The sequence below is a fragment of the Asparagus officinalis genome, chromosome 4 (assembly GCF_001876935.1).
Source record: "Asparagus officinalis chromosome 4, Aspof.V1, whole genome shotgun sequence".
Taxonomy (NCBI): domain Eukaryota; kingdom Viridiplantae; phylum Streptophyta; class Magnoliopsida; order Asparagales; family Asparagaceae; genus Asparagus; species Asparagus officinalis.
Genome location: NC_033797.1, coordinates 32,008,338 through 32,022,856, shown reverse-complemented (window position 1 = coordinate 32,022,856; position 14,519 = coordinate 32,008,338). Strand labels below are relative to the sequence as shown.

The following is a 14,519-nucleotide window of genomic DNA, read 5'->3' as shown; positions in this document are numbered from 1 at the left end:
TTCTTGTTTTGCCCACTAATCTCTAAGTTAGGGATCAGCAACTAATGAATGCAGGGGGAAAGTTTACAAATCACCCCCATTTCCCTGTTTTCTTGCACAAATTAGTCCTCCTTAATTTTAAAAATTCCACTCCTAAACTTTGGGAAAATTCCACGCCTAAACTTTGGGAGTTTCACAAGAACCCCAAAACTTTGGAAAAAGTTTTGATTCATTCTAATTTAGATTTGTGAAAAAGTTTTGATTCATTCTAATTAAATCTTTTGTAAACATTCTACTGTCTTGTAATATTCTGCAAACTTGCTATAGTTTTTTTAAACTTTGATACATTCTAAATGTATGAATGTTAGTCGCTATTTTGTTAATTTGTTAGTGGTACTTTACCAAAGTTGGGGGTTATGAAACTCCCAAAAGTCGTGGGTGATTTTGTGGAATTTTCAAAGTTCAAGGGGGTTTGTGCAAAATCCCCAAAATTTTGGAACTTCTTTTTCGAAAATTACCAGTTGCATCCAGTGGTCTATGCAATTTGGAACATAAGTTGCAATTGCAGTCCTTTTGGGTCGTAACTAAGGTTATACTGTAACTTCAATTGTTAATTTGTTACTAATTATATAAAAGACCCAAGGTCTAATAACCCAAAATAAATACCTATAACAACAACAGTAATTATGTAAAAACTATAAAGCGGGAGGCAGCAACAAAACTACAATGTATGCACGACAAATATAGAAATTGTTCTTGCATTTAACTAGTATTTGTATCCCCAATGGAGTTTTTGCGTATACCCAGCTCTTGCAATTGTTTATTTAGAGGTCTAGATCGTTTGTGATTTAATAGCTTTATTTTACATATGATATTATGATTTCTGCCGTTTGTTGCTCTGAAACTGGAACCCCCCCTCCCCGGTCTTTGGAAATCTGAGCATAGAGTTGACTTGATATAATATATTTAGATTGATCTGCACAATGCGTTATTGGTATATTTTAGAATGGATTCCCAAGAGGCAGAGGAAAACATTAATTAAAGAGGGCCTCTCTTCGGAAATTCTGGTCCTTTACAAGAGTTCATGGACCTGTTATAATTCAACCCTGATCTAAAGTAAAAACAATAGAAGGCCTTTATCTAGGGTTGTCCACCCGGGCCGGGCAAAATCGAAGCCCGGACCCGACCCGGTTGGCTCGGACTGGGTTTTTTGTTTTTTTTTATTATTTTTTAATTTTTTAAAAATTTTAAAAATCCCCATAAATTATAAAATATACATAAAAATTACAGAAAATGACATTAATTTTTTAACTAACTTGAAATGACATAAATTACAAGTATAAAAAATTATAAAAATAAAAAATGATAAAAATAATTTCTTCATTAATAATCAGTAAATCCTTTACAAGTATAAATTTATTTCAGAATTTTGTCGCATCACAATAGAAGAGTACATCCCAACTAGGTTAGCACATACTCACCTATATCACTATCATTTGTAATTTTTTCCGAAATAATTCATTACAAATTTAAAGCTAAGAAATAAAAATTATAATTTGATGAATATTATCTAATCTTTTATACCTATCTGCCAGTCCCAACTCTTCAATTTATCTTCAATTCCAACCATCCGATTGATGCCTTGCGTTCGCTTCTCGTACCTCCACCAATCTTGTAAGCACATCACCGCTTGTACAGTATACGGATCTAAGCATGTCTTGTGGTCGTTGATCAAACGTCCTGCAGTGCTGAAGGCGGATTCCGAAGCTACCGTCGAAACCTGCACTGTTAGTAAGTCACGAACCATAGTGGAAAGTATAGGATATGAAACGGATCCATATACTCTCCACCATTGTAAAATATCTAAAGCATTTCCTTGACTTTTAACCAAGGAAACAGATAAATATTCATCTATTTCAGAAACCTCTAATGCTAATCCAAGTTCAGATCCACCAGTTAGTTTAGCTACCATTGCATACCTATCAAAACTTACACTTTTACCTCGGCCTGTGCTCAAAGACCCCGAACCTGTAGACTGTTGTGCAGCTACACCATGTCTGCCTGCATACTCATCATATAATGTTTAAAAATAATTTCTAATAGCTAAATGATGAGAAGTAGCAGTAAGGGTGGATCCATCATCTAAGTCTATAATCTGTCCACTATATAATGATTATAATAAACTTCGAAGACCAATATCCTTTAAACATGGATCAATAAGAATCCCCAAACCAAAAATATGAGGAATATGCCTAAAATACTTATTAAATTTTCTTTCCATTTAAAAAATTATAGATCCAAAAGTATCATCCATACAATATTTTGAAAAAAACTTTTGAATATTTAAAATTTGTAAAGAAGCTAAAGTAATTGTTGGATAATAACAGCTAGATAATAACATTGTAGCATCATAAAAGACTTGTAACATCTCATTTAAATTATATATAATTATCCATTCATCTTCAGTTATTCCATAACTACTACCAGAACTAGAACTAGAAGCATAAAAATTTATAAAATCATTTATAATTTCTTTATATCCTATTGCTACACTTAACATTGCATAGGTGGAATTCTACCTATAGTCAACATCTTTTGGAATTAGTCTGGGCGTATAATTTTTTTCTTTTATAACATTGTTTCCATCTTTTAATTCTTATTTCAGAAGCATTATGCATATTAGTAATAGTTCTAACCTTTTCTATCATGGGTTTAATTTTAGAAAATACACTTTGAAAAATTAAATTTAAAATATGACAGATACATCTAATATGAAAAAGTTTACCATGACATGACAATAATAAAGTTATTTTGATAAAATTAACAGCTACATTATTATTATTTGCATTATCTAGAGATAAAATATTCTTTGATCAATTTTTAGGTTCATAAGATCTTCAATTATTAAATTTGCAACATTAATACCAGTATGTGACTCTTCAATTACAATAAAAAAATAACTCTTTTAAACATTTGCTAATTTTTATCAATCCAGCGTGCTGTGATACATAAATAACCAGTTTGCACTCTAGATGTCCAAATATCAGAAGTTAAAAAAATTTTAAATTTTAAATTTTTAAAATAAGAAATTATTTTTCCTTGTTCCTCCTGGTAATATTTTAAAATATCACGTTGATAAGTTTGACGAGAAAATTTGGTAAATGCAGGATAAAAATCATCTTTAAACAAATCTTCAAATTCATCATCTTCTACTAATCTAAAAAGAAGGTTTTTAAGAACGATAAACCTGATTACGCATTTTCTAGCTCTGGGCAGCGTCATAACTCTAACTATCGAGACTACCAGAGAAGGAGGATTGAGAAATCATAGATTGTCGGATATCACCTTAAAAATTCTGGCCTTTGTTGTGTTTTTCAATATGGTATTTGAGGTGCTTGGTGCTGCTCTTATGATGAGCTTGGAAAATCTGGCCGCACAACGCATATTTATCCTTCTGGGTGATGATCCTATCGTGTTCATCCTTGGTGACGTCTATCTTCTTAAAAAAATTCCACACATCGGATCTCGGCCTTTTAGGAGCTCTTGGTATAGATTTGTCGCCACCAGATTCAGGATTAACACCGGTAGAAGGAGTAGTTGTTGTAGGAGGACTCATTTCTGGATTAGTAGGAGATAGATTTTGCTCTTCATATTCAAATCCAGAAGCCATTTGGTGGAAGTATTAGAAAATATAAGAGATTATAAGAGAGTATAATATTATATAAGAGAGTACTAGAGAGAAGTAGAAGAGTTTTGGTGTGAGGAGAAGAAGTGAAAACCTTCCTCTATTTATAGAGGCAGTCCCCTAGGCAAATGACCAAAAAACCTCACATTTTGACCGTTGTTAGGGGCAAAACAGTCAAAACCCCAATATGGTCGTTATGGTCGGGCCGGGCCGGGCCGGGCTGGACGCGGGCAGGGGCCCGGTTGGCCGCAGGCCCGGCTGGCAAATAGTCCTAACGATCACCTTAGGGCATCGTTGGGTCCTCGGCCCGACCCAGCCGTTACCACAACGGTCACATTCTGGTGATCGTTTCATCCAGCGGTCGCCGGCCCGGCGCCTGGCCCGGACTCGTGCTCACCCGGGCACTGATTCTAGACCGGGCTCGGGTCCGGACCGGTTTTTGAAAAACTAATCCGGGCCTGGGCCCTGACCCGGGTCTGGCCCGGGCATCCGGGCAAAACCCGGGCCGGGCCGGGCCGGGGTCGCGGGCTTTTTGGATAACCCTACCTTTATCTCAGAAGGCCTGGGCTGCGGGCTTTTTGGAAAACCCTACCTTTATCTCAGAAAGGATTACAGATTGTCTAAAGAGAGGTCTAAATGTAATTCATATTTTCCTTAAAAGAAGCAAGAAAAATGTAGAAAATGATAAAGATAAGTTAAGAGTAACATTTAAAGAGTAACATATACCTTAAAAAATCTTTAAAATCATATTTTTTTTAAATGTACTAATGTGGACAGGAGCACTTGACCACAAACTTTTTTATCTATTCGATTTACTTTGAGATTTGTATTGGCATGTGATATGTATCAAGATACACATCTTAAAGACAGCCCTGATGTGTACAAGGAATATTAATTCTAAAATATAAGTAACATACCAAAGAAATTAAAACCTATATAGAAGTGTCGGCAATGTTTATTTCTTTTTTTAGCTCAAGTACGCTTGTTTTATATTTTATATTGATGTTGCTCAAACTAAACATTTGATATTAATTTTATCATTTTATTTTTATTTCATACTAAAATTTAATAAATGTCCTATTCAAATGCAAGTAAAAAATTATTCACTGCATCTTTAAAATTTTAAGTCCTAGGAAAATATGAATGAAAATGGCATAAATCAAAGGAATATGGCTGAAAGTGGAATTTATCATGTAAGGGGGTAGATGGTTGATGTATTATCATACTCCCTTTAAAAGCATGAGTTAGGAAAAATCTTTTTTAGACAAATATACCCCTATAAAGTTTGAACTATCCTATCTATAACTATGTTTGAACTGAGCCTCTAACATTTTGTTATCACAACGGTGAAATTCACCTAGCAGATGTGAATATTCCAAATGAATTATTTGCCCTTTATACAATGCAAACACCATAGGCAATTGAGTTCTGAAGCCATACCAGAATGTACAACAGTATTTTCTCATTCACATCGTTTGGGGCAAGATTTGATAAAGAGCTCGCATTAAATATAAAATGAGTTTTCATATTTAGAACACAAGGACAAATATATCATAATCTCCCATCTCTAATTCCAAAGGAAAATAAGCCTTCATACTTTCAGCTTTACTTCTATGATACAGAGAATGAGTTGTAAAATCGATTGGGAATTCTACACAATGCAAATATGAGTGAAATCACAACTAAGAGCTTGATGGATATATTACAAGGAAACCCATATGCAAAGTTTATTCGCAAATTGAATGATTATCAATCTTTTGAAGAATTAAAGATACTAATAAATAGTGACGTTGCACTAGATCAACGTGTTTACAACTCACCAACAGCAGATCAGGTGGCTGCAATCTGGGTTGAAGGAAATAATGACAACGCACCATTTAAGAGAGAGATTATTGTCCATGCACACTCAGGAGGAAGACATCAAGGGAAACACTATTTTGGCTGTTATGATCCACTGCAGTATCCCTTACTCTTTCCAAATAGAGAGGTTGGATGGCATCAAAATATTAAAAGAAGGGATAAATGCGATATTAGAACTTACAATCAACAAAGAACTATAATACCAACTTCAATATCTCCACCTACCTTCACATTTGCAGAAGACATATTTAACCGAGAAAGTGAAGGTAAATTTTAATTCACATTTCTAAGTAATATTATTATATATGAATATAGATTAACACCTAAATTTACAGGCGTCAAGGCACCAAAACCCAGAAAAGTATCATGCCGAGATTATTATTGTCATAAGCTCCAGATAAGAGACACTCGACAATCTTTTATACTTACATCAGCATGTCGTTTATTCCATCAATATGTTGTTGACATGTACATAAAGCTTGAAACAACAAGTCTTGATTACTTTAGAAATAAATAATCAGAAATCAGAGCAGAGTTATTCCAAGGTATTATCGACAGTGTAGCTGCCGACGAAGCAAATGCAAGCCAAGTGGGTAAAAGAATATTTCTTCCATCATCATTCATAGGTGGTCCTAGAGACATGCGTCGCAGATACCTTGATGCAATGTCATTAGTACAACGATTTGGAAAGCCAGATCTTTTTATAACAATGATATGAATCCAGAATAGGAAGAGATCATTGAGCAACTACATCCAGGCCAAAGCCATAATGACAGGCCAGACCTAACCTCAAGGATATTTTGAGCAAAGCTCCAAGACTTGAAAGATCAACTATTTAAGAAGGAGATCTTTGGGAAAGTTGTCGCACATGTTCATGTGATTGAGTTTCAAAAAAGAGGGCTACCACATGCACATATATTAATAATTCTTATTGGAGATCACAAGATCACATCATCAGATCAGTATGATAAATATGTATCTGCAGAAATTCCAGACCAATCCAAACACCCGATCCTCTATGAATTGGTAAAAAACATATGATGCACGGACCTTGTGGAGAGTTGAACATGAAGAACAGTTGCATGCAAAATGGAGAATGCAAATATCACTATCCTCGTGATTTTAGCTCACAATCAATTCAAGCAAAAGATGCTTACCCAATTTATAAGAGAAGGAATGATAACAAAACAATGTTGGTCCGCAATAAAATCCTTAATAATCAGTGGGTTGTACCTTACAATCCATATTTGCTGACACGTTATAATTATCACATTAATGTTAAAATATGCTCAGGCATTAAAGCAGTGAAGTATTTTTACAAATACATATATAAGGGTCATGATAAAGTGGTAGTAAACATTGAATATAATGAAGGAGGAAGACCTTTACAAATACATATATAAGGGTCATGATAAAGTGGTAGTAAACATTGAATATAATGAAGGAGGAAGACTTGTGAATGAAATCAAAAATTTTTCATGATAAAGTGGTAGTAAACATTGAATATAATGAAGGAGGAAGACTTGTGAATGAAATCAAAAATTTTTAAGATGCAAGATGAGTATCAGCTCAAGAAGCTTTGTGGAGAATATATAAATTCTATCTTAATGAGATCTACCCAGCTGTCATTAACTTACAACTACACTTGCCGAATCAACAGTTTGTTTCCTATTGGAAAAATTAAGATCTATCGAAGCTCATCCGCTGGGACCATGTCCACAAGACGATGCTTACAGAATTTTTTACACTATGTTCAAAAATTAAAGAAGCCAACAAATCAAAACCAAAAAAGGATCAAGAAAATGAGTTATTATATTGTGAACTTCCCAAATATTATGTTTAGGATTCGATAACAAAATGTTAGAGTCCAAGAAAACAAAGACAGGTTATAGGCCGTATAAATGGTGCTAATCCAACCGAAGGGGAAAGATATTACTTACGCCTTTTACTTACTCACATCAGATGTCCCACCTCATTTGAGAATCTATTGACTGTGGATGGAATTCAATGCACATCATTCAAACATTCAGCTCAAAAATTAGGTTTATTGGAATTTGATAATAGCATCAGAGAATGCTTAGATGAAGCTGTCATCTTTCAAATGCCAGCAACCCTTCGCCGCCTGTTTGCAACCATACTGGTTCACTATGAGCTCGCAGATGTTAATAAATTATGGGATCGATACCTTGACTCATTATCTGAAGACTTCTCAAGGAAACCTGGTGCTACGAAAGTTTCGATTATAAACGACACCCTTTGCAACATTAAATTCTTCTTAGAGAGCATGAGAAAGGATATCAAGAAATTTAATTTACAGCCTATTCAAACTAACCCTCATTCAAAAGGAAGTTCATACCCAAGAGAAATTCAAGATGAACTCAATGTACAAATTTCAAATGAAGACCTCAATGCTGAATCATCACTCAATTCAGAACAATATAATGCATACACTTCTGTACTAATACGAATTCAAGGAAATAAAAGTGGGATTTTCTTTATTGATGGGCCAGGAGGAACTAGGAAGACATTCTTATACCGTGCTTTGCTAGCCAAAGTAAGATCAGAAGGGATGATAGCTCTTGCTACACCGATATCAGGCGTGGCAGCAGTAATAATGCCTGGAGGCCGAACAACATATTCCAGATTTAAGATAAAAATCCCAACAACAGAATCATCTATGCGTAGCATATCCAAGCAAGATGGAACCTCAAAGCTGATTAAGATAGCTAAGTTAATAATTTGAGATGAAGCTCCAATGGCTAAACGTGTTGCAATTGAAACATTAGATAGAACATTAAGGGATATAATGGATCAAGATGAACCATTTGGTGGCAAAGTAATAGTATTTGGTGGGGATTTTAGACAAGTTTTACCAGTAGTACCCCGCGCAACAAGATCATAAACTGTTAGAGAAAGTTTAGTAAGCTCATATTTGTGGAGCAAAATGGAAAAGTTAAAGCTATCGAAGAATATGAGAGCAAGAACAGATTCAACATTTAACGAATTCCTTTTAAGAGTTGGAAATGGCGATGAACCGACAGTGGCTGATGACCTAATAGCATTGCCCACTTCTATTTTGATAAAGAATCAAAGTGATGATTTACCAGAAGATTGTCTAATAAATGCAATTTTCCCATCTTTAGATGAGAACTTCAAATCCATTGACTATATGAAAGATCGAGCTATCCTGGCAACAAAAAATGAATATGTCGACATGGATCGAGCTATCCTGGCAACAAAAAATGAATATGTCGACATGCTAAATGATAGAATCATAAAACAATTTTTAGGTGAAGAAAAAGAATTCTACAGCTTTGATGAAGCAGTTGATGACACTAATCATCACTACCAGCCAGAATTCCTAAACACATTGCTACCAAATGGACTAGCACCTCACAAGCTGGTATTAAAGAAACATTGTCCTATTATTTTATTAAGGAACCTGGATCCGACTAATGGGCTATGCAACGGAACAAGAATGGTATGTCAAGATTTTAATTGTAATATAATCCATGCTAAGATCACAATGGGCCAACATGCAGGGAAAGAAGTTTTCTTGCCAAGAATACCATTATCTCCAGCAGAAGATGAAGGGTTCCCGTTCAAGTTCAAACGAAAGCAATTTCCAATACGGCTATGTTTTGCAATGACAATCAATAAATCATAAGGACAAACAATTCCTCATGTAGGCATCTATCTACCTCAACACGTTTTCTCTCATGGACAGCTGTATGTTGCTTTATCACGAGGGACTTCAATGACAACAACCAAAGTCCTAATAATATCAGACGGACAATTTAAAGAATATGAAAGGTACACAAAAAATATAGTATACAAGGAAGTCCTCCAGCCAACAAACATGAAATGAACTTCAAAGTCGCAATAGATATTCTAAAGGTAATTAATTTATAAGAATAATTGTGTATGTTCATTCCTATAATTTATAATTTTCAATATTGTATAACTTTTTCCCTTTAGCATTCACTTATTAAACCCACTCAAACTATATTGTCAGTTAAAAATATTCAAAATCTTATGAGGAACAAGAATTAATAAATTCATTTTCTATGATATGGTATATTCTATAATATTGTTCAAAACTAACATGTATATTTTAATCTATTTAACAGAAAATATGATTACCGGTATTGAAGAACATACTCAGCACATCCAAATAAGCCAGCTCAAGAAATTTTAGAAAGAATGGACCATTCATGTTATCATACTTCGAAGTGCAGAGGCAACTTATAAAAATGCAAAAGGGTCAGGGAAAATACTAAAGCTGATTCTTGTTGACGCAAAGGTAAAATAAAATTATTTTTAATATTATATTGTTTGCCCAACGTTACATCTGATCATATGAATATTGCTAAATCTTATTTTCTAATCGGTAAATTACATTAAAACACCGATAACTATCAGAATGGCTTTTTATGATGTTTCCCTATTTACATATAATATATAGGTTAGTATTAATTAATTGTATTTTTCATAAATTGATCTCTGGTGTTAATAATATTTGTAGGGTAACAAAATACAAGTAGTAATGTACGAATAGACTATCGAAAAGTTTATAGATATGCTTCAAAAAAATCAAACTATTTTCATTTCAAATGGAGAAGTGAAAGGAATAAACCCAGCTTTTCCAAGTATCCACAAGTCACTTGAATTAGTACTAACAAAAGACGTATCGATCAAAGAAACACCAACAAGATTCCACTTGGAGAACATATTTAACAACTTTGTCTAATTTGAAGAAGCATTTTCCATGAATGATGCAACAAAAATTAGTAAGTACTTACCAACTTCTTACTTAAATCTTCAATACAAAGTGAGACATTAATCTAAAGAATCATAATCTTTTTATCAAATCACTTGCAGATATTCTTGCAATAATAACTAATGTTAAGCCGACGATCAACTATATTACAAGACACAACAAACCAGACACTAGGAGGGAAATCACGCTTATGGATATAAGGTATATTCATGTTACTTATTTCCAATATCATAAGAGAAAAAAAAGATTAACGTTCTTTCTTTTTCATATGCAGTGGAATGCCAATGCATGCAACTTTATTTGAAGATTTGGCTACAAATGAAGGATCAATTCTTGAAGCAGAAATCAAATATAAGCCTGTAATAGCATTATCAGATTTTAAAATCTCTATATATCAAGGTACATAAATTATTGCTGAAATTCTTATTAAAGATAACTAAACATAAAATTACTCCTATAATTTTCTCATTTTTGCAGGAGATACAAGTATATCGCCGTAAATTATTTTAACATTATGTATCAACCCAAAAATAGAACTAGCTAGCGAATTAAGGGAATGATAAGCAGAACAAGCATACTTTCATATAACCCAATAATAAAATTATTATATTTTCATCTAATATGCAGGTTTCAATTGGAAGAATCTGCAAAAGCAAAAGGATCTCCATCGACGCTTTTTAAAAATACCAAGGAAATTCATATTAGTGATATTATGTATAAGTCATAGAATTCGATACAGGAACAATATTATATACATATTCTTATCTACAAATTTAAATCTAACTAAACTTTGTTAATATACAGGCACGATATTGCACATTTAAGGCAAATATAACTACTATTTTAAATAGGCTCGAGCCATGGTTCTATGCTTGCAAAGGCTGTGACAAGAAGGTTGATAAAGATGTTAGTAAAGAGTGTCTGAATGACAAATGCTGCAGAATCATTGATGACCCTGTACCAAGGTTAAGTAATATATATTTTTTAATGCCATGAACATATTAAAATACAATACTAATTGTCTTTAGAAATTAACAAAGAAAAATATAGGTACTTAGTTAAGATACTTGTGAAAAATGACACGAATAATGCAAGAGTAACACTTTTTGATGCAGCAGAAACTCTTATTGGATGCAAAGCAAAAACATTCATTACAGAAAAAAAGAGGTAATTCCTAGCTTTATTCAAGTAATAAATTAGAAAATAAACAAATTCATAAGTATTAATATAATATTTGTTCTCATTGCAACAGAAAAATAATCAGAGTCCATATTTCCAAAAATTTGTTTTGAACATCGAAAAAAACATTCAAATTCCTGGTGAAGTTAGATGAAAAGGCAAAAGATGAATGAGGCGAAGGCAATATAATAACACAAGAAATTCAACTCCAGCCTGATATTATAATCGACGTAGATGATGAAGATGCTACTCTAAAGTTGCCCAGAAAAAAGATAAAGGTGGAAAAAGATTGATCTTGGTTCAATTAGAAATTTTCAAGAACAATATTTTTTAATCATTTTATATAACAACTTAATTTTTTATTATAATTAGGAATTTTTATAAGGCATTTCCATGCAAAGTTATTAGTAGTTTTGTATGCTTATGTGATTGCTTACATCACATAAAATTACACTTTGATGTTTAACTATTTTACTATACTTTATTATTGTCTATGGATATGATCCTGCATTTCGTGAGAGACAATCGATAAAAATCTGCTTTTATTGATCCTATGAATGGATATATTGTCAGATAGACATAAAATACTCTTCCTGATATCTAGCGCAGCATGTGATCAATCATTTATGATATAAAGGTGACCTCTTTAACCAATTAGCAAAGAATTACTATTGTGATGAATTTGCTTGGGGTTGTCACAAACTTCGGTGACCTCTTTAACCAATTAGCAAAGAATTACTATTGTGATGAATTTGCTTGGGGTTGTCACAAACTTCAATATTCATTGTTTTCAAAAAGAATTACTATTGTGATGAATTTGCTTGGGGTTGTCACAAACTTCAATATTCATTGTTTTCAAAAAAAAACCTTGGCTTACTAATTATTACTTGTTGAGATTGTTGTCATGTTGAATAAGGGACCAAATTTGATCAAGATTTACTTTAATACTTTAATTAAGTTCCTGTTAAGTGTTGGTGGTAGTGATCAATTAAAAATTCTTAGAACAAAAATAATTTACAAGTTTGCAGTAAAACAAACAATGATCTTAGCTTTTTAAGTCAAAAAATATTTGAATAAACTTAAATTTTTAAAATATTTTCTACATTACTATAACTAAAATTCATAATAACAATTACAATATCCCATATACGTATATTCATCCAAGTTTAGCTTAAATTCCTTTACATTTATTTTTTAATATTTAAATAAAATACTAATAAATCTTATAATTCAATTATACATATTTGAACTCAAGATAAATCTTACTTATTTAAAGTAATGAAATAAATATAAAATAATATTTTTTAATATTTAACCACGTGCATTGCACGTGCATAAAAACTAGTATACTCATAAGAGCAAGTTCAAAATTCCATAATGTTATGAATCTTAGAAGGATAAATATTAGAAAAGTTTGCTTTAACTTTGGACAATTATCAAATAATCTGCATAACTTTGAAAATATCAGAAAACTCCACTTAAGTTTAAGGGTTATCACAAAATTTCCTTTAACTTTGAGATTTTATTAGAAAACTCATAAGTAATGATTTTAGAAGGGTTTTTGATAAAATTTCAATGTTAAGCGTGATTTCTAATAATCTCTATACTTAAAGTTTTTTTTCCTGATATTAATTGAGGGGTTATCTGATAATCGTCCAAAGTTATGGGGTAGTCTGATATTTACCCATCTTAGAATTACAAATTTAAGGACAATTTTGACTTTTCCATTTCCAAAAGGAATTAAAATGAAGTTGAAGAAAGTTCCACACCTTATTATTTAGGGTTTGTTTTACTGGTAACCACCTAAAAATTAGGGTAATTATTTGGAAACCATTTTTTATTTTTAATTTATACATCAATCATCTCTAAAGTTGGTCTTTATTGCAATCAACCATATTCCAGTCAAATTTTTACTAAAAAACCAAATAATAAGCTTACAAAATTCAAGTTTAAGGGTAATTTTGGGTTTTTAGTGAAAATTTTAACTAGGAGCTAGGTGGTTGATTGTAATAAAAACTAACTTTAAGAGTGACTTATGTATAAATTAAAAATAAAAGATGGTTTCCGTATAGCTACCCCCATTTTAAGGTAATTTCTGGGAGAGAAAAAACCCTTGTTATTTATTGTCTAGGACATCCATCATCCAACAAGAAATTAAGGTTGAAAATTAGAACAAGTTTCACGCTTAAACACTATAATTAGCTTTCTCCTCTCGGAGATGCTCTGCAACTGCCTCAGCCATCATAGCCAAAATAGCAACGTCGACGAGTGAAGCTTTGGCCTCGTGCTCATCCTCTATTTCGTACTCGATAGTAGTCTTGACCGTGCAGTAGCTCTCGTCCTTGTCCAAAATCTCCAAACGAATCAACTCTGATGTGAAACCCAAGTCCAAAAGCGCTCCTTGGGTCACCGATAACTCCTTAATACGCTTCTCATTATCAAGCGTCACAACCTTCTCCTTGAAAACTTTGTTATCTGGCAATAAGACGAAAGATGACGTCATAAAATGGTTAATTGCAGAATATGCACCGGCATGATATTGAATTAGCAACTTATTAAGGATAAACTTCACAAAGAACACTTATAACACACAGCATATATATATATATATATAGCAATCAAGTTATAAGCTAAGTAATTACCAGAACCAAAAGTGGCACAAAAAACAGTTCCAACTCCCCCATCACCATCAACCTCAATCTTTGAGATCATACTCGATAGCTGTTTAAGGACAACTTCGGTCAGTTTAAGCGTGCCGTAAATTCCCCACGCCACCTCGGCCGTCGCTTCCAAGTCTAGCTCATGAGAGAGGCTTCCCTTCATATTCAGAGAGAGAGATCAGAGAGAGAGAGAGAGAGAGAGAGAGGGAGAGAGATTTTATTGTGCCTTGGTGTTGACGTTCCTTCAAACCAAGACTGTTTTGGCTATGGTATTTTGTTCAGATTGGCACTCTTATTTATAGGCTCGTACAAAAACAAGTGTTTTGCATTCTGTAAATACGTGGAAGACTTAGAGAGGGTTTTATGTTTTGGGTAC

At 33.0% G+C, this 14,519-nt stretch overlaps 2 protein-coding genes across 2 annotated transcripts; one reads left to right on the top strand and one right to left on the bottom strand.

Moving 5' to 3' along the window:
- LOC109838455 (ATP-dependent DNA helicase PIF1-like) lies at positions 8,469 to 9,191 on the top strand. Its single transcript, XM_020406901.1, has one exon. The coding sequence runs from the start codon at positions 8,469 to 8,471 to the stop codon at positions 9,189 to 9,191; it is 723 nt and encodes a 240-aa protein (XP_020262490.1).
- On the bottom strand, positions 13,607 to 14,306 carry LOC109838454 (S-norcoclaurine synthase-like). Its single transcript, XM_020406900.1, has 2 exons — positions 14,126 to 14,306; positions 13,607 to 13,958 (listed from the first exon to the last, which is right to left on the bottom strand). The coding sequence occupies exons 1-2, from the start codon at positions 14,304 to 14,306 to the stop codon at positions 13,669 to 13,671; spliced, it is 471 nt and encodes a 156-aa protein (XP_020262489.1). The 3' UTR covers positions 13,607 to 13,668.